Below are 27,159 nucleotides of genomic sequence, written 5' to 3'. Positions count from 1 at the left end.
AATATGACTTAGTGTTGGCATAGGTTTTTTTCTTAGTGGCACAGTTTCTATTGCTTTGCCAGATCTGAAATGAAATGATTCTTCAACATCAACTTTATTGGACTGGTCATGTTGTGTGGATGCCGGATTATCGTCTTCCAAAGCAACTACTCTATTCCGAACTTAAAAATGGAAAGCGTAATGCTGGTGGCCAACAAAAGAGGTTTAAAGACTGTCTCAAGGCAAATCTAAAAAAGTGTAGTATAATCACGGACAACTGGGAGACACTGGCCTGTGAGCGCTCCAGTTGGAGAACACCCTTTAACAAAGGTGTCATTGGCTTTGAAGACACTCGATCTCGGGGAGAAACGTGCTAAGAGGAAGGCACTCCTGGCAAATCCACACCTTGATCAACTCCTGTCCGGAAACCAATGTCCCCACTGTGGAAGGATGTGCTGATCCAGAATTGGCCTGCACAGTCACTTACGGACTCATTGTTAAAACCGTGTTTATGGAAGACAATCTTACTTGGCTATGAGTGATCGCCAAAGAAGAAGAAGATAGGATCCATCTTCATTATGGGAAATAATATTAATATAATAATAATTTATTATTCATACCCCGCCCACCTGGCTGGGCTTCCCCAGCCACTCTGGGCGGCTCCCAACAGAATATTAAAAACACAATAAAACATCAAAACTTAAAAACGTTAAAAACTTCCTTAAACAGGGCTGCCTTCAGGTGTCTTCTAAAAGTAAAAGTTGTTTATTTCCTTGACATCTGCTGGGAGGGTGTTCCACAGGGCAGGCGGCACTGCCAAGAAGGCCCTCTGCCTGGTTCCCTGTAACCTCACTTCTCTCATAGGAACATGGGCGTAGGTGTGGTGTTGTTTTTTTTAGGGGAGACAAAACCTCAAATTTGCATTGATTTGTATAGATTTTTATTGATGAGGGGCAATTGCCTCCGCTTGGCTACGTCCATGTATGGGAGAATCTCTCTTCATTTTCTTACGAGGACTGCAGTCTATGTACCACTCTTCACCTTTTTGTATATCTAGGGTTAGTCCCTCCACTTTCCTCCTCCTCCTCTCTGCCCCCACCCTCTCTTTTAAGTTCGCGACATTTCGCAGGACGGCCGTAAAGCAGCGCGGGGTGGAGCAAGAGTGGGCGTGGCGGGCGGGAAAAGAGACGGGAGGACGCGACTGAGAAACAGCAGCCTCCGCAGGAGCAGCTGCAGGTTACTTTGGCGATTTCCCCTCGCCGAGAGCGGGACAGAGAGCGCGAGCGGGCGCAGGCGCGGTGGTGGTCTCTCCGCGCGCTTGGGCTCGGGGATGGGGCTGCTGGAGCTTTGCCGCGAGGCCTTCGGCGCCGCCGACCTATACCAGGTGCTGGGCGTGAGGCGCGAGGCTTCGGCCGACGAGGTCCGCCGCGGCTACCACAAGGTCTCGCTGCGGGTGCACCCGGACCGCGCTGACCCGGACAGCAAGGAGGAGGCCACCCGGCATTTCCAGGTGAGGGGAAGCGCGGGGAAACCTGCCTCGGACTCGTCGGCTGGAGGTTCTCCTTTCCCCGCCCTCCAACAGGCAGAAACCGAACCGGTTAAGTTCTGCGAGTTAGTTAGCCGCGGGCCCGGGTTCAAATCCTGCTCCGACTCACTTGGCACCAAGCTCGACTTAATCATAATATAATACAGTAATAATAATTTATTGTTCATACCCCGCCCATCTGGCTGGGTTTCCCAAGCCACTCCCGACGGCTCCCAATAGAATATTAAAAACACAATAAAACATTAGAAACTTCCCTAAACAGGGCTGACTTCAGGTGTCTTCTAAAAGTCAGATAGTGACTTAGGCCACTTGCACTCTCCGCCTCCTTTCGCAAAATTGTGTACCGCCCTGGTCTCCTAGGGTAGAAATACGACCAAAGTGGGATCCCTCAAATAATAGGAATAATTGGGTTTTTTAAAATAATGATGGTGACGATGATGATTTTATTATTATTTAATATTTGTACGCCACAGATCTGATTGGGTTGCCCCGGCCACTCTAGGCATCTTCCAGTATATAATTTCATCTGTAGATCTGACTTAAGATAAAAAACACAAATCAATAAAAAAGAACAAAGCACAGCTCCGTGAGGGTCCTCTTGTTCTAGGCAGGGATGCAACAGGAGTCCTGCCCATCCTTAGCCCCAATAGTCAACCTGCCTGCCTCCTTGCTTACAACCAGTAGCCCCCATGTAGAGCGCATTGCAGTAGTCCAAGCGGGAGATTAAACTAGAGCATGCACCACTCTGGCTAGACAGTCCGCAGGCAGGTAGGGTCTCAGCCTGCGTACCAGATGGAGCTGATAGACAGCTGCTCTGGACACAGAATTGACCTGCGCCTCCATGGACAGTTGTGAGTCCAAAATGACTCCCAGGCTGCGCACCTGGTCCTTCAGGGGCACAGTTACCCCATTCAGAACCAGGGAATCCTCCACACCTGCCCGCCTCCTGTCCCCCACGAACAGTACTTCTGTCTTGTCAGGATTCAACCTCAATCTGTTAGCCACTTGAGAAGTTCAGTTTCCTCTTCTGTCCTACCCGTTTTGGTTCTCTCCAATGTTTGGTGTTATTTTGGGTTTTTATAATTATACACTTCTGTTTGCCTACAGAGTCCCTCAAGTATGTTGCAACCACTGTGCAATTTTGGGGTAGTCCCGTTTTGTTGGCACCCAACTACTTTGAAATTCCACTGTTAAGAGGGAATGCTAGCATAGTAACATAACCTGAATAAGAAAGAAGCAAATTGTGAGGCAAGTGGGATGGTATGGGTTGTGTCTTACTGGAGTAGTGAGGTGATTTGTCTTGTCTCCTCTTAGATCCTGGGCAAGGTGTATGCAGTACTGAGTGACCAGGAACTGCGGGCTCTGTATGACCAGCAGGGGATTGTGGATGAGGAGTCAACTGTGCTGACTGAGGACCGCAACTGGGAAGAATACTGGAGGCTACTGTTCAAAAAAGTAGGTAATCTTCCTCAATGTGATGGTGGTCCTTATCTCACAACTGGAATGATAAAATCTGTAAAGAAAGTGCTATTTCTTTTATCTGTAGGGCAAACTTCTGTGGGACCTTTGCCCTCATCCCCTTTATTTTATTTTCAACTGCAGGATGGGTTGTTATTTGTGGTGCCAAATTTTTCTCTGGCTGCAAAAATCGATTTTTGCAAACCTGAACCTTATGTGATTTTTTGGGTGTAATATCCAGATATGATGTTCTGTTTTCACAGCTCAAGAAGTTCAGTGCCCTTTTCATTATTCCTTTGATCCCTGGAGAAATTTGCTTAATGTTATTGTAGTAAACGGGGTGCAGCTAAAAAAAATTTGAAGCTGGCATGGCAAGGAATGATAGCTCTGAAATGCTTTAGTGCTGAAACATCATCCTTTCAAGTTTGTACACTGTGGGTTGTATCCAACAGTGAAATACTCAAGGGTGGACCTATTCAAATTAATAGACTTGAGTTAGTCAAGCCCATTGATTTCACTGGGTCTAAGTATGACTTACGGATCCTTAATCCCCCACCCCCCTTTCCAGGCCAACTTTGACAGGTGGGCAGGACCCTTTGGGTGTCAGTGACAAGTGGCTGACACCTGCCAAAGTTCAAAGGAGCTCAAAGTTCAAAGGAGCTTTGAAGATGTTCTTTCAGCGCCAGTCTGATGATTGGTGCTGGGAGCCTGCCTTCGAAGGGGCTCCCAGTCCCCACCAATCAGCAATTACAGGGAGCCCCCTTGAAGACCAATTGGAGAATGCAGATTGGATTCAAGCTATTTTCTCCAATTGAAGCATGTTTCCTCTGCAGATGAATACAACCTGTGTGTGTCCCAATCTGCTTCATCTTGCTTTGCCTCGCTTTGGATATGGATACATTTCTTTCCATTAAAAAGGCCCTGTACAGATGAACTCAAATTACAGAAAAGTAAAATTTTAAAGTAACAATGAATTTGGGATGGAAAAAATGTGTGTGTGTAACTTGAGTGGGGTAAAAGGGATTGTCGTTCATGGATTCAACTCTTTTTGTTGTTGTTTTAAAATTAGATAACTGTAAAAGATATTGAAGACTTTGAGAAGAAGTACAAAGATTCTGCAGAAGAGCTGGTGGACATTAAAGCAGCATATGAGGATTTTAAAGGCGATATGGACAAAATTATGGAATCTGTACTGTGTGTTAATGATACAGATGAACCAAGAATAAGAGAGATTATCCAACATGCCATTGATTCTGGAGAACTTCCATCTTACAAAGCCTTTACGAAAGAGTCTAAGCAAAAGATGAATTCAAGAAAAAGGAAGGTAGGTTTGCAAGAGGCAAAAGACTCTGTGACAAAATGTGTAATTCTTGCCATCAACTACAGTTCTGAATGTTTCACCATCCATAAACATATTTCCTATTTCACGTAATGTACATTTTCAAATGTAACATCCTTTCAGGGGCTGAACCAGTGCTTGAGTTGCAGAGAGAACACAGCCTGTTTTCTTCAGCTACCGGTTTCTGGAAGTTTTATGAAGGGGAAACCCCCCCTCCCCCCGTTCAACCCAGTTCTTTGAGAGGAGAGAAAGCCTGTATTTCTTTATCTTGATGCATTGAGTGAACACACCAAATTCAGAAAATCCTTATGGAACAGAATCCTATTGGTTTTTTATCCTTCTTTTATAATTGATAGGTATTAAATGAGTACCATCTAGGATTTTATGATATACTCCCATTTATTTACTATTTATGATGTGGTAATCCTTTAATGTAAAACACTAGAATCTACCTACAATGCAGCAAAACATTTGCTGGCCTTTCTTCTCTCTGGGACTCATAAGCAAGTTTTCCTAACATTGTTCAAGCCATCCTGCAAATTTGTTGAAAATGGCCGGGTAGAAATGCTTACAATATAATAACAACAAATAAATTGCTTCCTGCTGCAATAGATTAAGAAAGAAATTTAGCATTCACTTCAACAACTGTGTCAATGTTTCAGGCTCGACGAGAAGCTAAAGAGGCAGAAAAATTAAGAGAAGAAATGGGTCTTGGTGAAGGGGAAGATGACCTAAAAGCACTAATTCAAGTAAGAGTAAAAGCTACAAAAAGCTACAAGTAAAAGCTACAAATCATTCTAACAAGTAGCATTACCTTTTGTTAGGGTAGAGGGAGCTTTTAACTCTAAATGGTTTAATCCTCCAGCATTGCAGAGCTAATTTTAATGTTCAGGATAGCAAAAAGCAGTAAGGTCCAATTGGGATTTTTTTTTACAGAGACTAGTGTTATTTAATTTATTCCGAAATGATCAGGAGTCACAGGTGAGCATTGAGACAGCCAGATTTACAGATGACACTAAATTGTTCATGATAGTGGTATCCAAAGACGACAAAATTGCAAGTGAGATTTAGTGTGTATAAGAAGTTGTAAAGTGATGCATGTTGGGACAAAATAATAACCCTAATTTCACATACGTGCTGATGAGGTTTGAATAGGGCTGTGACTAAGGGGTTGAATATTTAAGGGAATTTGCGCATGAAAGTGAGGCAATGTGTGATCTGATTTCTTCATCAGTTAACTGCCAGCCAACAGTTGTCCTTAGTTTTATTTTTAAATAGTTCGTCTTGAACAGTATTATTCATACTTCACAGTCTGATCTCTTTCAAATATTCTGCAGATACACTATTTTAAAATATTTATATTCATTTTCTTATGTATACCACCTTATTAGTAACTTGATTAAATGCCAAACCTTTTGTAGTCAAAACTTGAGAAATATTTGTAAGCTCATTTAACCATCTTGTTTTTGCCATTTAACAGAGCAAAAATGAGAATCGAAAAACGGAAATGGATGATTTTCTGGCTCAGATGGAAGCAAAGTATGGAACCAAATCCAAAAAAGGAGGAAAAAAAACAGCACCCAAGAAAGGAATGAAATGACTTTGTTAATTTTCTTGTTTCATTTCATTTCTTCCGTTAACATTAATCTTGCTTTGAGACAGCCAAGGAAAGCAAGATGCTTTCACCAGTTCATTGAAACTCACATTGGGTAGAAGACATTCTGAAGAGGCAAGCTGTAGAACTAAAGCTGCTATTAAATGCTTCAAGATGCCACAGAGGAGTCAAGGTGGCATTTCAGACTGCAGTAGTACAGCAATATTGCTGTGAACAAGAAAGAAACTGGTAAAATGAAAAAACCCCAATCTTAAAAAAAAACACCTTCCCATCTGAATTAATGTAAAACGGTATTGTATGTTGCAGGAATATGTTTGCGTAAGTACTGTCAGTTTGACTTTATAAAGGCATTTATTAAACTTAATATGTTTTTGAAAAGTGTGTGAAAAGTCAAAATCTGCCCATGATGGGCTCTAGCTAAAATGCATCAGTTGGAGAAGCAAGGTAGGAGGCAGACAGGGTGGGGGAATGGTAAACATAGGTGTTTTTTGGGCTCTGTAGTATGCTATCTAAAACCTTGCTTCACAGTTGCTGGGGTGCGTGGCCTGGGAGTCCGTCCAAGAGTAGAAGCAAATTATCAAGCTGGTCCTGCCTTCTAACTGTGCAGGACGGGAAGCCTGAATGGTGGAGAATATCTCCCAGACTTTAAAAAACAAGAGGACAATATTGATGCAGTGAGTGAAAAAACAGTGTGTGCTAAGGGTATGAAATGTCTTGCCAACAGTGTGCCACTCATGCCTATATGACCATACAAACTTGTCAGAGCCAGAAGCTATAATGATAGAATTGGACTAATGCTGGGAAGATCCAGGTTAAAATCCCTGCTGTGCCATGAAGCTTGCTTGGGTCAGTTACTCTTGACTGCACCATTCTTAAAGCCAAGATCTACCCATTGGGATTTAATAACAATTCAAATGCATTTTAGAAAATATTTTTTATTTGTATATAAAAGTTATTCCATATTACAATTTAATAAGAATCTGTTCCCACCAGTTTTTTTTTTTACAACTTTTACATGGTATCTAGAATATAATGCAAAGCTATCTTTAATTTACATAACTTCATACAATTGTCATCTGGCACTTACTTTGTCTAGTAAGACCTAGAACTATTTTTTTATGTTACATTAAAATTACAGCAGACATTAAATGCAACATTCAATGTAGGCAATGCTTTTTCTAAATATTTCCATGTTAACAAAATGTTCTCTCCCCAATGAGAGAACATTAAAACTGAATCGTTCTGCTGTACATTATGTGTGTACCAAACATATTGCTTCATTTAAAACAAGGGAAAGTAAGTACTGAAAGTATAGTTGGTAATACACAAAATTGTTGCACTCCCAAGTTTTAATCTTGGCCACCTTTCAGACATCATCACATGCAGCTTTTTCTAAGTATGCAAACAACTGGCACTCAGAACATTTTATACAGTTAAGACAAAATACTGAAAGTGTGCCCAAGCACACTTGTTTAATTTTACTAAATATATTGCCATCAAGTGCCAATAACTGGCTAGTCAATTGGTGTTACAACATTATCACTGCTAGAGGAATCCAATTCTTTGCAATAGATTGTATTAACAATACTAGAGGTTAGCAGATTTCCTGAACACATGCTTTCAGTACCCAACAGAATACCATAGCTGATTTACAGGAACAAAAATAAGATAGAACCTTGTAGTCTTTGGCATTTGTTTTAAGTCAATACAAAAATAAGACGTTTTGTAAAGAAAGTTTTAAGACCTCTTCTGTAAACAGGTTTGATATTGCTACAGTTGAATACTGATTGTAAAAGCTTCTATAGTCATTCCCACATCTTGGAAATGGATGGTTTATTGCCACAACATTATAGTCCCTGTCTGCTTCTCGATCCACCTCGGCTGTGAGTTCTCACAGAGCCATGTAACTGAAGACCTACTGAGCAAAAACCAGATAAAAGCTGTGAAAGCAACTGTACTCAAAGCAAACATCATGCATGCAGTAAAGGGCTGTATCCAGCACTGCAGCTCTGCTAGTGCATGGGACTTCATGTGCAGAACAGAACTTCCTCTTCTGTCCCCTCCAGCTCCCCATGCACAATCAAAATCAGTTCCAGAGGGTTGGGAGACCCTCCTGGGGAGATTTGGGGGGGGGCATGCCGGGGAAGGAGAGGAAATGTAAGTCCCACTGTACAAGTGGCACCATGCTGGCACATCACTGGATACAACCTAAAATTATGCCTACAAGTGTTCATGCCACAATAAACCTGTTGATGATTCAGAACAGCACATGCTCTTGCGGTGTGATCCTCTCGTGCCAGTGTATATCATAATCTATATGGGGTCCTCAATGACACATACATTTCCAAACAAATTTTGACTGGGATGCATTCTAAGATGCCCTAGGCATGTGAAAAGACTGTGCCATTTGAGTTTACTCTCAGGCCCACTTTATACAAAGGTATAGTTGCTTTTCAGGAGTTCTCATGTGGCTTCCTTTTTACAACATTGTGATGAGAGGGACCATTGACAGTAATTACATCCTTCAGCAGTATGGAGAGCCTGGCACAGGGAATAGCCACATCATCAGTCCATCCCACATAATCAAAACATTATCCAAAAGGCATAAAGTCACCATGAGAACAGCAACCCCCCTGCTCCTGCAATGGAGGTACTAGACCTCAATTGGAAAAGGAAATTAACAATGCTCTGTCCTAAATTTGGTTCATACTGCTGGATTAAAATACAGAGCAAGACTTCTGTGTCTTTAAAACAGCAAGCACAGCTCCTTCACACTGGGTGTGATCGAAGAAGCTTCATCTTCTTTCCATACAAGTATTTGAAAAGACAAGGCCGCCCTATATCAATTTCAGTCTTAACTCGAAGCTACCGCTATCAAACTAAAAGGCACTGTCTATTAATACACATTTGGAATGTGGAATTCATATTTGCAGGGCTGAAGAAGTGTGAACTTGGAAGACTTCTGTGGCTGTCATGTATGAGGGCGTGTGCCATGGGTACTCGGTTAGACTGAAAGAATAAACACAGCTGGAACCCTGCTTTGTATGCTCAACAGTAGAAACGACAGGAATATAACCTAAATACACTATTCCAGGTTCAAAATTACATGTTTGACAAAATGGCCAACAACATCAAAGAGAATGTGATGTATTTTATGATTTGCAACCAAATATAGGGCATCGGTTCCTCTTACTTCTTACCCAGCGGAGGTTGGTCTTCTTTGTCCTCCTCGTCCTCATTCAGAAAATTACCAAGAGCCTGGTGGTGGAAGGAATTAATATAGGAAGAGCTGGATATCCCTAAACTGACTCCCATCACTCCAACATTTATAGCATCTGTAACGTAATACGAGATTTCAATCTTAAACTGTGGCATATTATTAATATGCTTGGTGTACCAAAGCCATTTTAAGCAATACATGCTCCACTTTGCACATACCTGTGCCAGCAGATCCTTTACTATTTCGTGGTTGATTAGCATAATCAATAACAGTGCAAGAGCGACGATACTGTGAGTCTGGCTAAATGCAAAAAAAAAAAAAAAGTGTTAACGAATCATAGAGTTGGAAGGGAGCCTGAGGATCCAGTAGTCCAACCCCCTACAATGCAGGAATCCTGCCCCCAGCCAGTCCTGGGTGGGCTCGAACCACCAACAACCAGACGCACTGACCCATTGCGCCACTAGAGGTACCATGTTTTGGATCAGGCTATTGCAAAATCAAAATACTCAAAGCGCACAATCCTTCTCCCATGTCTGGTTCTCCTGTAGCTCTGTTTCTTCCCTACCCCAAAGCCGAGCAGCACTCCAGGGCATTATTGGGAACAGGCTGTACAACTTCCACATCCCCATCTACTCTTCCTTCTCTGCACTATAAAGTTACTCGAGATCTCAAGTAACTTAAGCATGGGGAGAGAGGGTGTAATGTCCTGGTATGTTGCTGCTTCCACATACTGAGGCAGAGAGCAATCATTGTGTAAAGCTACTATTATGAATCTGAAAGCCACTCTGAAGGCTCTCATATCTATTCTCAGGCGAAGTGTCAGTCAGTCACACACAGACACAGACACAGACACACACACACACACACAGTTTCTCTTTGCCTTCTCCCCCATAGTCCTGAAACTAAGCCAAGGTACATGGAACTGAAGCAATTCCATTTTCTACCTCTGCCGACCTAGCCATGTTTCCATTCCTTGCTTTCTCTTGTTTCCCTCTGCCTATTTTAGATGGGAAGCCCTTGTCATATGTCTTTGTCAAGTTATATGTCCACAGATGGTGTTATATAAATTAATATACGTGTCGGAGTCACACAACCTGGGACAATTAGAAGGGACCTGTGCAGATTCTAATTCATTTGCTTAAAATCTACCATTGAGTGCCGAAGGATTTTGTACCCACGCTTAAAATAACAGGGAAACCTGCAAGCATAGGCCCATGGATTTTGATAATGGCCACGGATAATGGCAACATGAATATCTACTCTTTCCAGGTTTGAATGTAATTTGAACACACCTTACCCAAAATGCATGTGATGTGTTGGGCCTGGAGAAACTGTCAGGTAATAAAAATCTCTCATGCACTGGTTGATGGTTAATTTCATCTGCTATTGCACTGCGAGCCCGGCTAGCATTCCCCCGAGATTTCTGCATGGTGAAGAGAAAAAAGCCCATGGGTTTTAGATACAAATTTACACTAAAAGAAATGCAAAAGCTTGCAAATACTGGTATCACACCCTCTGCATTAAGGCAGCAGCAGACAGTGGTGCCGTTTATTAATCTGATGAATAACAGGGAGACAAACCTTTTCACTCTCCTGGTAAACACACTGCATGAAGCATTCTGCTTCAAGGTCGATAGTCTCAAGAAGTAAAAACAGATCACTCACAACCCAGAAATTAGATATAACTACTTAGGTATTAATATTTGCTTTGAGGGTGGGTGTGGGTTTTAGTTTTAAAATGCACAACCATTAATTTTATAATAGTCTCTTGTAAATCATAAACATCCATTCAAACAAAACAAAACCCGATTCTTGCTATCTTACGGTAAGGACCACGATGTGAGGCTTGAAGAATCCCCTGTCATTCTAAGACCAGAATTATTTCAACAGAAGAGGTGGCTTACCATTTGCTTTTGAGATCCCAAATGATCTACTATATCTACTGTACTAATTGGAGGAAGGAGGTTATTTCTGCTCAGTGGCATTGGGGAAGGTGATGACAGTTGTTCATTTGCAGTGGACCTGGAAAAGACCAATGGCAATTACTAAAAAAGACATTTGCACTGGAAATTACAAGACTGATGTGAATTCAAGTTAAATAACAAAACAAAGTCTCCATGCAAGTTGATGAAAAATACTGGGTTTCAGTGTGGGGAGTTGATGAAATTCTGGCCTAAATGGTGAGCTCCACGTGGGAGAAAGTCCAGCAGAGATGAGAAATGGAGGAATTGGCATACATTTTGTAGACATTTGTCTCCAATACTGAACCATCACCAGTGAGGAAGACATTGTAGCTATTTCAAGCTTCAACACTTTTCCTAGTTTAAGGTTAAAGGAAGAAAATAACTGTCTTCCACAGGTAACCTGACACCCTTCAAAGCTGATTTATTTAAATTATTTCACCGCAATGAACAGCAACACAACTTCAGGACTGCTTTCAGATCTATGAAATGCCTTCCTTGTTAAGTCCTTTCAAAACTCTGCTTCTCTTTTACCTCTAAAAATCAATGACCAACGTGACCTACTATCTGATGGATTTGCCTCAAGCTTAACATGTGTCTGCAATAATAGTCTAATAAGTCTTGTCAAAGGCCTAGACTTCAGGAATGGATTGAGGCAAAATACTCGCATGTCATCCATTATTCAATCACCAGAGAAGAGAATGATATGTGTGAGCTGAAATACAAGAAACATACCAATGGAACAAGGCAAGCTATTACTAGCATTTGAAGCAGATATCGTCACACAGTGAAGCTAAGTGTCTGACATAATATACATCTTGGTATATGGCTGAAATGGATGAGACAAGTTGTGTTAAACTCAACTCAAGTAAGACAGATGCTTGAGGGCAAAGGGAAGCTTTTTTGCAGATTCTACATCAACTTCTTTAGTTGTCAGCACCTGTCCATTGATTGTGTAGTAGGTGGTGCACACTTTGGGACCAATCCGTCTTGTGTCCAAGTTTCAACTGTGGTCACATTTACTTCTTCTAGGTCTATACCTTGGTTACCTTGAGGGATGAATACTGCAGGGCTCTCTACCTGGGGCTGTAGAATGGAAAATACAGAGTAGCTGCGACTGGTCCAAGCTCAAGTAGCCAATCTCTTTCAGCACTACTATACTGCCTCTCAATTTTATATTGGACTCAAAGGAAATCCTTGTTCTAGCTATAACTTGGCCTTCTCACTGCCCAGCAAGCACCCCTCTGTGGCAGAGCTTCTGTAATATTTGTTCATTATATTTATGAGCCACTCTGTAACAATGTTCTTTGAGCAATGAACAAATAAAGCAGCTTCACAAAATCAAAGAATACAATGAAGCAAAGACTAAAAGCCAACAGCCAAGGGAGCATGATGCGACTCTAAACTTATCTGCTACCATAAAAGGGGGTGGGGGGAAATATTCCAAAGAGACAAAACTCTAAACTTCCAAGTAAACAAGAAGAACAGAAGGGTTGCAGAGAGAATCAAATATGTGTTTACAAAGAACTGAAACTATTGCACAGATTCTGTTCTTAATGGTAGAATAGTGCTAGTCCTCATTCAGCATTAATGGCAGAGTGTGGCTATCCGCATGCAATGCATGCAGGATAAACTCGCTCTGGAGGTGGAAGTGCTGTTCCCGGGCTCCTTTGGGAGGAAGGGTGGGATATATAAATTTAATAAATAAAGTACCCTCCACGGCTTTTGGAAAATGCACCATGCCCCCTGTATTGGAGAAGAGGAACACAAAGCCTCCACAAACCTTTGTGTTTTTAAAAAAGAATAAATTTTAAAGGCTTATGTAAAGTGGTAGAGGATCCACTCAATAGAGTTACCCTTCTTGTCCTTATTTTAAAGATCATAAAATAGCACAGATGTGAAGAACTGGAAGGGAAGGGGAATTGTGTTGCCCAGCACTAAAGATATAATGGGCATTATCTTTCAGAAGGCTATAATAAGCAGCCACATTTTATGTAGTACAGTGGTACCTTGGTTCACGAACGGCTTAGTTGTCGAACAAATCGGCTCCCGAACTCCGCAAACCCAGAAGTAAATGTTCTGGTTTTTGGACGTTTTCAGAAGCCGAATGTCCAACAGGAGGCTTCCAATTGAGTGCAGGAAGCTCCTGCAGACAATCGGAAACCCTGCCTTGGTTTCTGAACGGTTTCAGGAGTCGAACGGACTCCCGGAATGGATTAAGTACAAGAACCAAGGTACCACTGTACTCTATTGCTGGAGAAAGTCTGCACCCCACCCTCGCCTTCCATAAGATCTGATCCTGTCACGCTGAACATTTCAAAAGGCAGAGATTAAGCCAGAAGTACGTATCAACCTACAGCCGTGTTCCCCTGATGACATCCTCCATGGGTCTCGGTGTTCCCGAGCGAGAATGGCTCGTGTTGATGGGGTGCAGAGTACGTGGTGGAGGGTTGCGTCTTCTAGCAGACTGTGCAGAATAGGACAGAGAAGATGTACTGAGCTCAAGTGGGCGATTTGGCCGAGCTCTGGTTGACAGGATAGAAGTGGAGCCTGGCCTCATAAGCAATCTGTCATCCATGTCTCTGGCACCAAGTGGGGGAAAGCACAGGAGCAAAATGAAATATTCATAAACTGATTTCGCACCATCAGCATCATTTAACGAGGCACAATGCCACTACAAAGGCAGCTACCGCACAGCTACTCTGCTCTATAAAGCCCATGTGTATCCCGGTAGGATGGTCTGAAGGCACATGAGGCCAAAGCTAAGCAGGTTCAGTTCATGCCTGGGTGTGTGAACCACAAATCCACCACCTTTGGCTCCATGACAGAAGAAAGGAGCAGTATAAAATGGGTTTTTTTTAAATGTGAAAGGAAAACAGATTCCATCCTAGAATTATTACCCTTTGCATTTGCATTTCAATGAAATAGGTCAGCACCTATTGTGGTGCAGGAGCCACTAGACTGAGCAAATCCACTAGCATATTAAGTATGAATTTTACATCTTCTGCATGTTGAGAGGTGTAATTGATTTCTATGTGGGGGTTTTGACCTGAGCTAGTTTGTCCTTTAGTCTAGCTCAGTTTTAGACAAGCCAAAATGGACTAGAGTAGAAGCATTCAATGGCTCCTCCACAGCTGTGTATGCATAGAGCAGGAGGAAGGTGTTTAAAAGTCAATTTAAACTTAGCAAAACTTGAATCCCAACACAACTGTTTCCTTATATCCCTAACTCGCAGGGCAGCTTTCATACAGAACAAACAAAAGATGGCTACTCTTACAATATTTTATCCATCAGAGGCAAGTTCCTTTGGTGTAAGGGGATCCCTTGAATAACCATCAAACCATTCAAATTACGTTGTGGACCACCACTCGTTCCTTGTGAGGGATTTGCCTGCAGGTTACAAGAAATTAAATTTGCCCTCAGCATTAAATGAAAGATATGCATTTGTTAATTTCCAATCTTGGCTCTTACGGAAAAAAGGATTGGAAAAGAGTAAATGTCATGGACTCAAGAAAAGCAGTGCATACCCTCAAGTTGTTCATAAGTAACACGTAACAAGGCATGAATGGTCTTATAAGCAGTTCTTATATCTTTTTAAATTACGCACTGTTTATTATATAACATGTCTTCATAACCAAGGTAACCAAGGCAAATAAATTATTTAAGCTTAGCATAAATTAATCTGGACGAAATACTTTCAGCAGAGAACAAATGTTTAGGTCACACGCATAAGCAAACATATGACAACATGGTTAGATTTCTACTTTGTGTATATGCTACCAACTAACTATTCAGTCCTCGTACATTTGCATGACTGCATGATAGATTGATTTCAGTGGACCTTGTTACCAGCTACACGTGTACGGCTGCTGAAATTCTCATTGTTGACAAAACATGCATTATCTTGAGGTAAATCTTAGGAAACAGGGAGAGGGGGCACTTGCTGTTCTCAACTGCTGAACCGGTCCCTGCTGCACATATTGGTAGCCACATGCTGACCCAATGGCAGAGAAATCAAACGAGCATCAGTAAGTCAGCTGGGCTTACAACTGTGTTTCACAACCACCTCTCTTATCAGGTTAGGAGAAAGGACATCTTCCCTCTGCCAGCCTTGTATGCATTTTCTCACCAGAAGTATAATATCTGGTTACAGCAGCTTCTCTGTACTGAAAAGATACGATGTCTGTCATAGTCCGCTGCAGCTTTCCCTAGCTATAACTTCCAATGCAATATAATACCACTCTAGAGTTAGCTGGCCTTTAGGAGTAGGTTTTAGAAAGGGCAAAAGGGGGACTAGGAAAAGTCCTGCTTAGTACTGGGGTGCCTAATCTATAATCCTAAAAAAAAAATGTAAGCACAAATCTCATTGACGTTTGTTACTGAATTTATTCAGGATCAGCCTAAACTTGCTAAGATGGAATAATGCATGACTAATCTAAATTGCTTAATAAACACACTAGTGAATGAGGTTCTCCCTTCCCTGGACACTGCATCATATGTCCCATTGCCTCCTTAATAACAACGGGAATCCAAGAAACAGCGTGACCCAAAGCTGTCTAATTTGGAAGTAGGTTTTGCTGAAATTCATGTACAATACTTCTGTGGTAATGAATTTTGACTCAAAATAGTTCTGCATCATCTGGGAAAATGCAAAATCATCACCATCATCATCCACCTGCCATATTACACTGACAGGGGAAAGAAAAGAGCTATACCCCATGCATCATACATACTTCCAGTGTTTTCCTCTTCTTTTTACTTTTGCGGCCACATCGGTGTTTTGAGTACTATGCATACAATAAGGTATACATGAGGAAGACAGAGGATTATACAGGGAAGTGAAAGGGGGGAAATAAAAAAGGAAAGAAACCGAGTTAAAACAGATCAAACACTAGTTAAACCTTGGGTACTTATCTCTATTATGGAGAGTATGCAGAGCAAGAACTAGTACACATTTTTAAAAAACAAAGGTAATTAACAGAGATGCTTTATACATCAAAGCAGCAAAATAACAGTGCTCTCTGTTGCCCACTAAGCTGGGTAATGATTGAGTTGCTATCTCCCATACCAGTTCTCTAACTCTGTATACCTCTTATTTCATCAAAGCGCAAAGAAGGAAAATGTTTTCAAAATAAGGTGGATAGAATTTTAAGAGTTGTGACAGTATGTAATAAAATGAAAGTTTTGCAAGGACAGATATAGTCAAGCCATTGCAATGTCTAATTTTCAGGCAAGTTAACATGATAAATCTCCTTGCCTAGACACCATCTCAACCTCACGTGTCTTCTTAAACTTACCGGATTTGAAGGGATGGAGGGCATCTTAGTTTGTGGCATTCGAGGTAATAACAGTGGCAAAGGCTCAAACTGCATAAAAGGGCTTCCTGAATCTGTCCGGTTTGTTTCAACAGTTATGACATTCTTCTCATCGTCTACCAGAAACAGGACAAACATAAATCAGTATGCACTGTTCACTTTGGATTCTTATAAAGCTTTTATCTACCTGAAAAGTAGATAAATGGGTTTCATACTCTTGATTTTAATCAGAAACATTTAAAAGAGCTAGAATACATGGAGTTCCATGCATGTCAGTGGACCAAAGTATCTGGCCACACAGGATAAGACTTCCCAATGCAAACCGCAAGAGTCTTAAACTATGACTCACTAGACTGAAACTGTTTCTAGGCATAAGGCATATTTCGGGGGGGGGGGGTGTAGTCTGCTAAGTATTTAACACTGCATTTTGAAGGGGGCGGGGAAAACTTTGGAGAATGATATCCACTGCATTTTAGCCTTGAAACTTACCTGAGACTGAGCCTTCCCAGTGTCTACAGATTAATTGCTCCATATGACCCAAGACTTCACTCCAGACATCATCAAACACATAGGAAAGGACAGCATCTCTCATGCAGTAGGATGGCGAAATAGGAGGGAAACCTAATTTCCGTCTGTCAGGTGAAAGACCCATTTTCCAATCATGCAACTCTTCTTCCCTTTGAATGAAGCAAGATAATGTTACAGTTCTGTTTTAATTTTATATAATCAAAGCCAGAAGTGACTTTGTGCCTACCTGACAAATTTAGAGCTGATGGGTGGAATTCAATGCTGAACTCTTCTAATTGTTCCTTCTGAGCAATCCCTGCAGCTTACCAGATGGAATGATCCCCCCTCCCCCGCCACTGCTCTGGAGGGCTTTCCCAATGCCCCTAAGAGGTGGGGAGAGGAAACCCTGTTGCGAAAGTCCTTGCACAGGGATTCTGCTGACAGAGATGGTTAGGTGACTCCTGCCCTTAATAGTCAACAAAGTTTTACTCAGAGAAGACCCACTGAAGTTAATGGTCTTAACTTAGTCATGCTCATTCATTTCAATAGTTTAATTATTAAACCAATAATAATTTTTGTACATGATATCCAATTGTATTAAGTTGCTTTAAATTATGCACAAGTTGCCTGATTTTAAAATATTCCACCTTATGTGTTTTCTATAAATTCTGTAAGCTTTCGTATTACCATGTAATAATACCATTAAGCTTTGTCCACTAATAAACCAAGAGATTTGTTTCAACGATAATCCTGAGTCTGTGGTTTCCCCTGGTTAAGATATACTCCCCGTCACAATGGGTTCCTGTTGAGCAATTCAAAACTTTGAGGGATTCAATGACTAGCCAGGATTTGGCACAGTACTCCGTGGCCATGAGTGGATCACAGAATTAAGACTCCCTACCTCCATCCCAAAGAAAAATGATCAAGACAGCTAGAAGGAAATACTACAGTAAAGGTGAATAACTAAACAAGAAGGCAGCATTCACTAAATGCTGATCATATTCCCGGTCAGTCCAGTAGCTGAAAAACTCTCTGCACTTCTTTTTTTGGAACTTTATGAATGATAAATAGCAAGCAGTACATTCCCACTAGTTATACTAGTAAAATGGCATTGGATCTACCATGTTAATAGACATTTTATTCAAATGAGACATAAATAAAATGTGCAGCTTGAGGTCAGGTATTTTGGCTCACAAGTTTCCATTGTGTCCTCTGCCATTCAGCAACTTAGTTGCAACAACCTAATACTATACGCACTGCATTATAATCAGCATTAAGAACAACATCGTGTTGCTGGGGAGGAATAAAGCTGCAATTTTAAACTCAACAGCTATTTAGTGAGAAAATCACCAAATCTATAGCGTGGCACCACCGATGAGGATTTACAAAACTATTATGAGCACTTCAGTGGAAGAACAACAACCACAACAAAATCACTGTGTGATTTATTATTTTCTACTGTTAGGAACAAATTACATTTTAGCAATTAATTCCAAGTCACTAGTAGAAAATATCAGTGCAGACTAGGTTAAACAAATATTCAATACCTACACATCTCTGCGATCGAATGCTAAATATTCCTCCATTACACCTTCAGAGACAATCACACCACCGTCTCCTGCTTCACTCTCCAATAAAAACAATTCAGGTGGTTTGGAAATGTTGTCTTCTTTACATATAGGAGTAACAGAAAGAGGAACCTTTTTGCCCAAAATACTAAACCTGAAAAAAATGGCAGTAAATAAGGATTACTTTTATATCTCAATGGTATTGGTGACATGGGCAGATTTTCCCGCTCACCCATAGAGGCTCTTAAGCTCTCCCAACAGCAATGGACAGATATCAAATCCCAACCATAAAATGAAAGCTGGAAAATATTATTCAGTTTTAATAATAATAATAATAATAATGGTGATGATGATGATGTTAGGCTTTTGAGTTGACTTATTTCATTTTAGACAACAAACCCCCAAAACAGACCTAATTATCCTGAATGCAATTATACCCTCTCTCTTCTTTTTAAGCACTAAGAGTAAAGAAATAATCTCAGAAACAGTTTTCTTAAATATTCCAGAAAGTAGTTGTGGAGAAATTAGCTTATGAGCCGTCTGACATTGTAGGAGCTAGTACAACCAGCAGTAGAATGCTAAGATTGTTTAGACATTCATTTAATTCCTTTATTATACTTGGTACATGATCACCTTCTGACATGGGAACTACCATCCTACCATTGCCATATGAGCTATCCTTACTATCAAGTTTTTCACCCCTTTGAAATTACGACTGTTATATGTCATGGTTTTTTCTGAACGGCAAATATATTTCATAAACAAAATAGTTACAAAGAAGACCAGTTTCTTCTTCCAATGAAAATAAGGTGGTTACAGTTATGCTATTTTTTTTAAAGTCATTTTATACTTCATCTGAGAGCAACTCATGGTGCAATCCCATGTATGTATATAAGTGTAAAGGATATAAGGTTAAGTGTATATAAGATTGCAGTCCTAAAGTGCAATCCCATGGTCCTGCAGGGGCGGGGCGAGGGGAAAGCATTCAAAGGGAGATAGGATTTGGCGGGTTTCCCTCTCCACAGCAGCTCCATGAGGTCCACCCACCGAGGCCTCCTTGATGCAAAATGTGGGGTGGAGAGCTTGCCCCAGTAGGTTTGCTCTGCCAATCATTCATTGATAATGGAACACTTCCGCAGAATTAGAGATCATTGATACTTACTCACTCGGATATTTCTCTAGTGTTGGGGTCATATCTGATGAACCTAAGGTGTTGCAAGTTGAACTAGAGTACCACCCGTAACCTTCGTCTGTGGGAATCACTACTTGTTTCCCTACAATCCTGATATTAAAGAGAGAATTACAAAAAAATAAATAAATTACAAATGGATTTGGAGAAACTGGAAAAGTATGCCTAATCCACAAAATAAGACCTAAAGCAAGCATAGGCAAACTTGGCCCTCCAGCTGTTTTGGGACTACAATTCCCATCATCCCTAGCTAACAGGACCAGTGGTCACGGAAGATGGGAGTTCCCAAAACATCTGGAGGGCCAAGTTTGCCTATGCATGACCTAAAGCATTCAGCAGGTATACAAAACCTACAACTCAAGGAGGGAATTTACTTGTGAGGGAAGGACGGTGTAAGCAACAACTACTCTTGAAGAGCACTTCCTTTGCAACATCAAGATAAAATTATCATCTCCTGCAACACTATGTTAGTATGTTCCAACAGAAGCACTTCTTACAGTTGAGTCATTCAGCATCAAAGAAGAGATTTGGAAAGAAACGGCGGAATCAATCAGCCACTGTGTTGGTACATAATGATTCACTCAGGAACAAGAGCAGAGAGGGCGGCACATTCAAAACAAAAATTGAACCTCTATTAATGTTAGCTACAGCAGTTGTGAAGCAGCTGAAAAGTACAGCTTTGTGCTATTTTCTAGTCCTGTGAAATACACCACTAACACATCATGAAAATACCTGAGATGGGGAAAGCTTGACATCCATTGTTGGCACTCCTCCTCTAGGCCTTCAACATACATGCTTGTTTTTTGTTCATACAGGAGCTCATCAATATATCTGAATATCTGCTGTACTTGCCGCGTGGCAGCTTTATCAAATTCCTGGACAAAAAATGGAGCAGAAATGAAAAAGGAAAACAGAATTACATTTTTTTGGGATTATGTGGACTAGCTATATTTTTTTACAATTTCTTCATAAAGCAAATATAAAATTAACCTTGTGGCACACACCCACATGAGACGAGATGGGGGGGGATTTATAATTCATTTTTCACTACATCTCCTCCAGGTAGCACACCTGAAGGGCTAAGGGGTCCTCAGGGAGATACACAAGGCTTTAGAACCAGGTCAATGAAGAAAGCTCAGTGGCCAGAGAATACTGACTGTGTGCTGAGAGGGTTTTTTTGTTTTGTTTTGTTTTAAAGGAAAGCAAACAATGGAGTATTTATCCATTTATTATTTAAAATAAATACTTAAAGAAATATATTCGGAGGTTATGACTGACAGGCTGACACACTGAATAGGAGCACTCTTTGTTGCAGGGCCCACTAGGAAAGAATAAATGAGTAAGCTGAATGCAGAATTGCTAATACAACTCAATAAAAATAAAAAAAATCCTTCCAGCAGCACCTTAGAGTCCAACTAAGTTTGTCATTGGTATGAGCTTTCGTGTGCATACACATACCAGTGTGTGTGCATGCACACAAAAGCTCATATCTTAGTTGGTCTCTAAGGTGCTACTGGAAGGATTTTTTTTTATTTATTTTTGACTACGGCAGAGCAACAAAGCTACCTACCTGTAACTACAACTCAAAATGTAGCTCAAGGCCAAAAAGGAATGGGGCTACACCAAGTACAGTGGTCCCTCGACTTACGAATTTAATCCGTTCCGAATGCACATCCGTAGGTCGAAAAGTTTGTAAGTCAAAAAAAGCGGTTTCCCATAGGAATGCATTGGAAACGGAAAATTTCGCAAGTCGAGTAAACCGCATCTAAAATTTGTAAGTTGAGAAAACCCCATCTAAATCACAACGGTTTTCCTTTCGGATGTCGTAAAAAACGTAAGCGTGCAGCCATTTTTTTCCATTCGTAACTCGAAATTTCGTAAGTCGAGTACTTCATAAGTCAAGGGACCACTGTACATTGCTATAGGATGGGATCCAAGTCTTTTAGAATCTTATCAGGATGGCTTAAATTTGAATGTCATTTGTTTCCAAGGACTATTTAAAGCAGTAATATATCAGACCTGAGTATTGTCCTAAGCCATGAAAGTTTTACTGACTGATTTGCAGGAAACTTTTTACATTTTAATCGGCAATACAATAACAAAACTATCAAAGATGAAGAGCAGAAGGAGGAGGAATGGGGAAGGATCAGATAAGAGATGGAGTTATTGAGCCCCAGGTACAATCCAGGTAATAAGATGATTTAAGTATATGAAACAATGCACCAGACTGCAATTCTAATTTTTGAAGGATCTAGTTTGTTAAATTATCCAAAACAGAGTTACTGATTTCTGAAGAGGAACTACACTAATAATATTTATCAGAAACTCTTCTAAAGTTATTGGACTCTGAAACCTGCAAATATTTTTAAGATAAAGACTGTTCTTAAGGATGCTGAATTCTGTACTAACTTCCAAGAATGAATACACACAACTCTATTGCATTCGCTGCAAAAAAATCATGTGCATGAGTGTAACTGAAATATGTCAAAGCTGACTTATGTCTACTGACTTACAAGTGTATTTGTTAGGACCAGTGTGTGAAATTATGTGAAGGACAGAGACCTAAACTTATCAATAATATTTTTCAAAGGATTATTCTCATTTTAACTGAAGGATTATAATCTACTCACATCATAGCCCCAAGAAAAGACTGAGCTGTCTTCTGTAGAGGTGCCTGTGAAGCTCTGACTAGCTGACCATGAGTTTCCATCGTCTACTGAAGTGACAGATTGGTAGTTTGAATCTTTTGTACTTTCAGACTCACTAAAATATACAGGGGGAGTGGAGAGAGAAGAGAGAAAGGGAATCTCAATATAAGAAAAATCATATGAGTTAAGCATTCCAAAGTGAATAGGAAGAATATGTGGAACAGTTTAGATTCTAGTGGGGAAGGTATCTTTCAAATAATGTAATTCTGTGGATACACATTAAAGGTACCATAAAATAGACACACATATGAAGTTCCGCTAATGATAAAATATGTACAGCATTCATTTATTACTATTGGACTGAAGAAGGAAGCTAAAGTTACATCACCAAATGAAACAAAATAAAAAAAATTTTTTAAATTCTTCCAGTAGCACCTTAGAGACCAACCAAGTTTGTCATTGGCATGAGCTTTCGTGTGCATGACACTTCTTCAGATACACTGGAACAGAAGTCACCAGATCCCCACATATAGTGAGAGGGTGGGGGGGGGGCACCACTCAAAAGGATGGTGGGAAACCGGACTGTTTATGACCACATTTGGTCTTGCAGGAAGAATTTATGACTGTTTAGACCTGGTCTAAACAAAGACACTGGATTCTTATCTCATTATACATGATAAAGCTATCTTTAGCCATCTCACCCATTGCTTTTCCTGTGGGACCAATTTGCAGTCGTAAACGGTCGCAAGTTCTTCCTGCAAGACCAAATGTGGTCATAAACAGTCTGGTTTCCCACCACCCTTTTGAGTGGTGCCTCTCCCCTCACTATATGTGGGGATCTGGTGACTTCTGTTTCAGTGTATCTGAAAGCTCATGCCAATGACAAACTTAGTTGGTCTCTAAGGTGCTACTGGGGGGAAGAAATTATTTTGTTTCGACTACACCAGACCAACACGGCTACCTACCTGTAACTATCACCAAATGAAGTTTAGTAACAATGAAATCAAATTATACTGTAACTAACAATATTATATAAACATAATGAAATATAGATTGGTAACAATGAAATCACATTACAGTATATTGTTTCTAACAATATTATTTAAACATAAATGTATGTGAACAATACTTAAGAACAGTTGTTGTTGTTTGTTATACTGGAGCCCCAAATTGCAATTATACAACTAAAAATGAAACATGTATATCAATCAGAAAAGAAAGAGTTGTTTTTAAAAGCAGCTATGTTTCTATTGCAAGAAAATAGGTGCCTCTTCTTAAATGGGGTTTCCGTGTATTACCATGTCCCCATTCTAGAACACTGGAAAAAAGAATGACTTTATTTATTTTCAATAAAGTTTGTAATTAAAAAAAGGAAAAAGACTATCTCTTAGAGCCTTTTGTATCTGATGACACCATGATGCAAATTAAAGCATTAGGTTATGCCTTTCCAAAAGGGCATTACTGGCTTCATAGGATTAACACCTCACCATAACCAAACAACAGTCACTATTTGATTGCATGTTTAACAAGTGTCCCAGACCTACTAAACGTGGAAGGGGAAATAGCCATAGGAATGAGAAATGAAAGCAGTCAACAACCCCCCCCCCAACAAATATTTATACTATCTGAATACCTTGAAATGTCTTCCTGACTTTCAGTAGATGGATAACTGTCATCCAGTGAGTCTGGCAGGGGATGATGTTCTAAAGAACTTTTTGTAAGTCCTCGGCTAAAAAAAAGTTGGGGGAATAAAAGTAAAAATGTGATTAGCGGAAATAAATTCCAGTCTCTAACAGTGACTTTAATGTCTTCTTACCAACAAGCAATCAGCATTAAAATTGTTGGGAACTGTTTCTTATTAACATAAATATATTAAGTTTTTAAAATATACATTCAAGCCTGTCACACCAGAAGCCTGTCACACTCAAAAGGTTTTCGTATGACATTGATTGGTTCTCTAGCACATGAGTTGGTCTACAATTATGTACAGTACTGTATTCCAATTTACTTTTACAATGAGGGTCTACAAATAGGTCAGCGCCAGCTCAGAATGCATAGTTGGCAACATAGTGGCTAATCTAGTTCAGTCTCAGCCCCCACGTGCAAATACTCAAATTGAACTTGAGTATGGGTAGGATCAAATGTGCATTCAGAAAACTGCAGCTCAATCCTATACATTTCTACTCAGATTTTAGCTCCATTGTGTTCAATTGGACTTATGTCCAGGTCAGTAGAAATAGGATTGTAGCTTTAGCCTACAATAATGTGCTCTTTACCATACTTTGCAACCATGCTTGGCAACATTTGCAAACTGTCATTTGAACCAGTCACATATAGTACTAGCAGGTGTTATACTGAATCATGGGAGAGGGAAATATTGAGTGCAAGAGAGGAAAGGAACAGAAGTGTGCAATCCTTTGCAATGTTCCCTATTTCCAGACAAAAGTTAGGATCTTAATAATGTTATGCATTCACCAAGCTATGAAAACAAAAGTAATATACGTAAAGAGCAAAGGCTAAAAAAACTGGACCCTGGAGATAGGTAATGCACATTTTTTGCACTGACTTAATTTTTAGTATGTATTGCAGCTGTTCCAGTCACATTCCTTGATTCTATACTGATGTTTCCATACCATTATGTACTATAACACCATTATGTTATTCATGAAACAAGTGCACACTGCAACACATTTCCTTCCCACCGCTTACCAAGAAATTTTTCACAAACACTTCCCTTAAAACACACACCCTTCATCCATACTCAGCACAGGCATTGTTCAAAGCCTTCTTTTTAAATGGAATGAGGTTTCCTATTTAAATTCTGCTTAAACAATCACAAATACATTCTTTCTTTTTTTTATGTGTCATATGAAAATCAGAGTCCACCAACAACTAAAGGGCACCAGGTTGGCCAGTCATGGGCTACAATAGTCCTGAAAGGGCTGAGATTCGCCACAACTGTATGCAGAATTAGGTCTGCCTAGGCCCGCTGAAACCAGCAGGCTTAGGCATGCCTAACTCCACAAAGCCTCTGAACTCTCTGCCTTTTCCAAGAATTGTTGGTTCCCCTGTTCCCCACAGCGTCTGATTTATTCCATGAACATCCCAGGAAACCTCTCTGCATCTATAGTAGTGACCAGAGGAGAAATGACCACTGGGAGGAGTGCAGAGAGAAGAAACGCCATGGTGCATCTAAGACAGAACCAGACGCCTTCATCTTACCCAGCTACAACAAAACATGTCTCTCCCCTATCAGTTTCTACAGCCACAGCAGGCGCTGCAACCTTCCAATGGTTTGACTTCACCCCCAAAGGCACACTCTTCCATTGTTTCCTGAGAGACAGTCGAATGCTAACAAACTCATACCAGTAGGTCAAGAGCTTTCCAAACTGTGCGTCACAGCACGTTAAGTGTGTCGGCCGCAGTGTGTAGGCGTGTCAAGCCTTTATAAGGGATTAGTTCAACCCCCAGTTTGCTACGGTAGTACAGCGGTACCTTGGGTCTCAAATGCCTTGGTACTCAAACAACTTGGAACACAAACACTGCAAACCCGGAAGTGTTCTGATCTGCGAACTTTTTTTGGAAGCTGAACGTACTCCGTTTTGAGTGCCACACTTCTGTTTTGGGCTGATGATTTGAGTGTTACGCTGAGGTCCGTCTGTTTTTGCTATTTATTTTGTGTTTTTGTGCCTTTTTTGTTTCGTTTTTGTGACTGTGTGGAACCCAGTTCAGCTACTGATTGATTGTGTGACTGCAATACATTGTTTATTGCTTTCATTTTATGGATCAATGGTCTCGTTAGATAGTAAAATTCATGTTAAATTGCTGTTTTAGGGGTTGGTTTTAAAAGCCTGAAACGGATTGATCCATTTTGCATTACTTTCTACTGTATGGGAAAGCGTGCCTTGGTTTTGGAACGGAATTCTGGAACGGATTTAGTTTTGAGAACCAAGGTACCACTGTAAAGCTGAATTACTGTGTTGTGAAATGATGCCTGTCTCCAAAGCAGAAAGTTTGGGAAGCTCTGCCCTAGGTGGTAGCAGTGGCAAGATTTTATTGATGTTGCTGTTATCTCAGCCTTCGTTTTCAGGGAGGTGGTAAATCAACTCCTGTGAGTTAGTATGACGGATTGTTCCTCCACCAATGAAAAAACAACAGTCTAAGCCAGGCACACGCAAACTCGGCCCTCCAGATGTTTATGAACTACAATTCCCTTCATCCCTGACCACTGATCCTGTTAGCTAGGGGTGTTGGGAGTTGTACTCCCAAAACATCTGGAGGGCCGAGATTGCCTATGCCTGCTTTAAGCCTAGAAAACAGGCGTCAGGATGAAGGTTAGGCTGGGACTTTTCTCTCCAGCAAGGCGGTTTTCCACGTGGAGGGGGTCTGTTTTGGTGGGCGCGAGAGCATCCCGTCAGGGGAGCCTGCTTTCCCCCGAGGCACTCCGGAAAGATACAGCCCGGACCCGCCCCCTCCCTCGGCCTCCGTCTCCTCCGGGACGCCCCAGCAGGCCGCGGCGGCAGGGTCGCTGTCGGGGAGTCGGAAGGGTCCGCCGCCCAGACGGAAGGCGCCTCAGGGTTGCGACGCCAGCAAGAAAAGGCCACTCACATCCCCTGGGCGTCGGGGGCCACCGGCTTCCGTGTGTATCGCGAGATCATCCTCCAGCCTCAGCGCTGCATCCCGGTCCCTGTCGGCGCTGCCGGCTGGCCGCCTCGGCCCTCGGCCGCCATGGCGACGCCCCGCCCCGCCTGCCCTTCCGGTCCGCTCTAGGCGAGCGGAAGCCCTCGCTCTGTGGTGGGGGGGAGGGCGCGAGCG

At 41.1% G+C, this 27,159-nt stretch overlaps 2 protein-coding genes across 15 annotated transcripts; one reads left to right on the top strand and one right to left on the bottom strand.

Moving 5' to 3' along the window:
• Positions 1–1,163: 1,163 nt before the first annotated feature.
• DNAJC9 (DnaJ heat shock protein family (Hsp40) member C9) lies at positions 1,164–6,315 on the top strand. The gene is made up of 5 exons (XM_035137818.3): positions 1,164–1,489; positions 2,840–2,980; positions 4,053–4,307; positions 4,985–5,071; positions 5,803–6,315. The coding sequence occupies exons 1-5, from the start codon at positions 1,310–1,312 to the stop codon at positions 5,920–5,922; spliced, it is 783 nt and encodes a 260-aa protein (XP_034993709.1). The 5' UTR covers positions 1,164–1,309; the 3' UTR covers positions 5,923–6,315.
• A 541-nt stretch (positions 6,316–6,856) lies between these two features.
• FAM149B1 (family with sequence similarity 149 member B1) lies at positions 6,857–27,094 on the bottom strand. 14 transcript variants are annotated; one of them, XR_015950177.1, is made up of 16 exons: positions 26,953–27,094; positions 23,978–24,073; positions 22,327–22,459; positions 20,429–20,571; positions 19,670–19,789; positions 18,491–18,661; positions 16,922–17,109; positions 16,415–16,548; positions 15,851–15,904; positions 14,395–14,507; positions 13,475–13,699; positions 11,061–11,178; positions 10,455–10,580; positions 9,376–9,457; positions 9,131–9,195; positions 6,857–7,855 (listed from the first exon to the last, which is right to left on the bottom strand). XR_015950177.1 is itself a non-coding variant. In XM_088670260.1 (16 exons), exons 1-16 carry the CDS (start codon positions 27,000–27,002, stop codon positions 7,785–7,787), a joined length of 1,995 nt encoding a protein of 664 aa, XP_088526386.1. In that variant the 5' UTR covers positions 27,003–27,094; the 3' UTR covers positions 6,857–7,784. The 14 variants fall into 14 exon arrangements, 13 of the variants coding, with proteins under 13 accessions (XP_088526386.1, XP_060130869.1, XP_088526379.1 ...); XM_088670260.1 differs by having other exon boundaries at positions 9,138–9,303; positions 10,450–10,580; XM_060274886.2 differs by having other exon boundaries at positions 9,131–9,272.
• Positions 27,095–27,159: the final 65 nt, after the last annotated feature.

This window comes from Zootoca vivipara, chromosome 5 (genome assembly GCF_965207765.1).
Source record: "Zootoca vivipara chromosome 5, rZooViv2.hap1.1, whole genome shotgun sequence".
NCBI classification, from domain to species: Eukaryota; Metazoa; Chordata; class Lepidosauria; order Squamata; family Lacertidae; genus Zootoca; species Zootoca vivipara.
This window is presented reverse-complemented; position numbering and strand designations above follow the sequence as displayed.

Bases quoted from the DNA above. Each gene is read 5' to 3' on its own strand.
- DNAJC9 (XM_035137818.3), top strand. From the start codon at position 1,310: ATGGGGCTGCTGGAGCTTTGCCGCGAGGCCTTCGGCGCCGCCGACCTA. The intron at 2,981-4,052 runs GTAGGTAATCTT...TTTTAAAATTAG, and splicing joins GGAGGCTACTGTTCAAAAAA to ATAACTGTAAAAGATATTGA. The intron at 4,308-4,984 runs GTAGGTTTGCAA...TCAATGTTTCAG, and splicing joins TGAATTCAAGAAAAAGGAAG to GCTCGACGAGAAGCTAAAGA.
- FAM149B1 (XM_088670260.1), bottom strand. From the start codon at position 27,002: ATGATCTCGCGATACACACGGAAGCCGGTGGCCCCCGACGCCCAGGGG. The intron at 14,508-15,850 runs GTATGTATGATG...TGTAACCTGCAG, and splicing joins AGAAGAGGAAAACACTGGAA to GCAAATCCCTCACAAGGAAC. The intron at 7,856-9,137 runs GTAAGAAGTAAG...GTTTTTGCTCAG, and splicing joins AGAAGACCAACCTCCGCTGG to TAGGTCTTCAGTTACATGGC.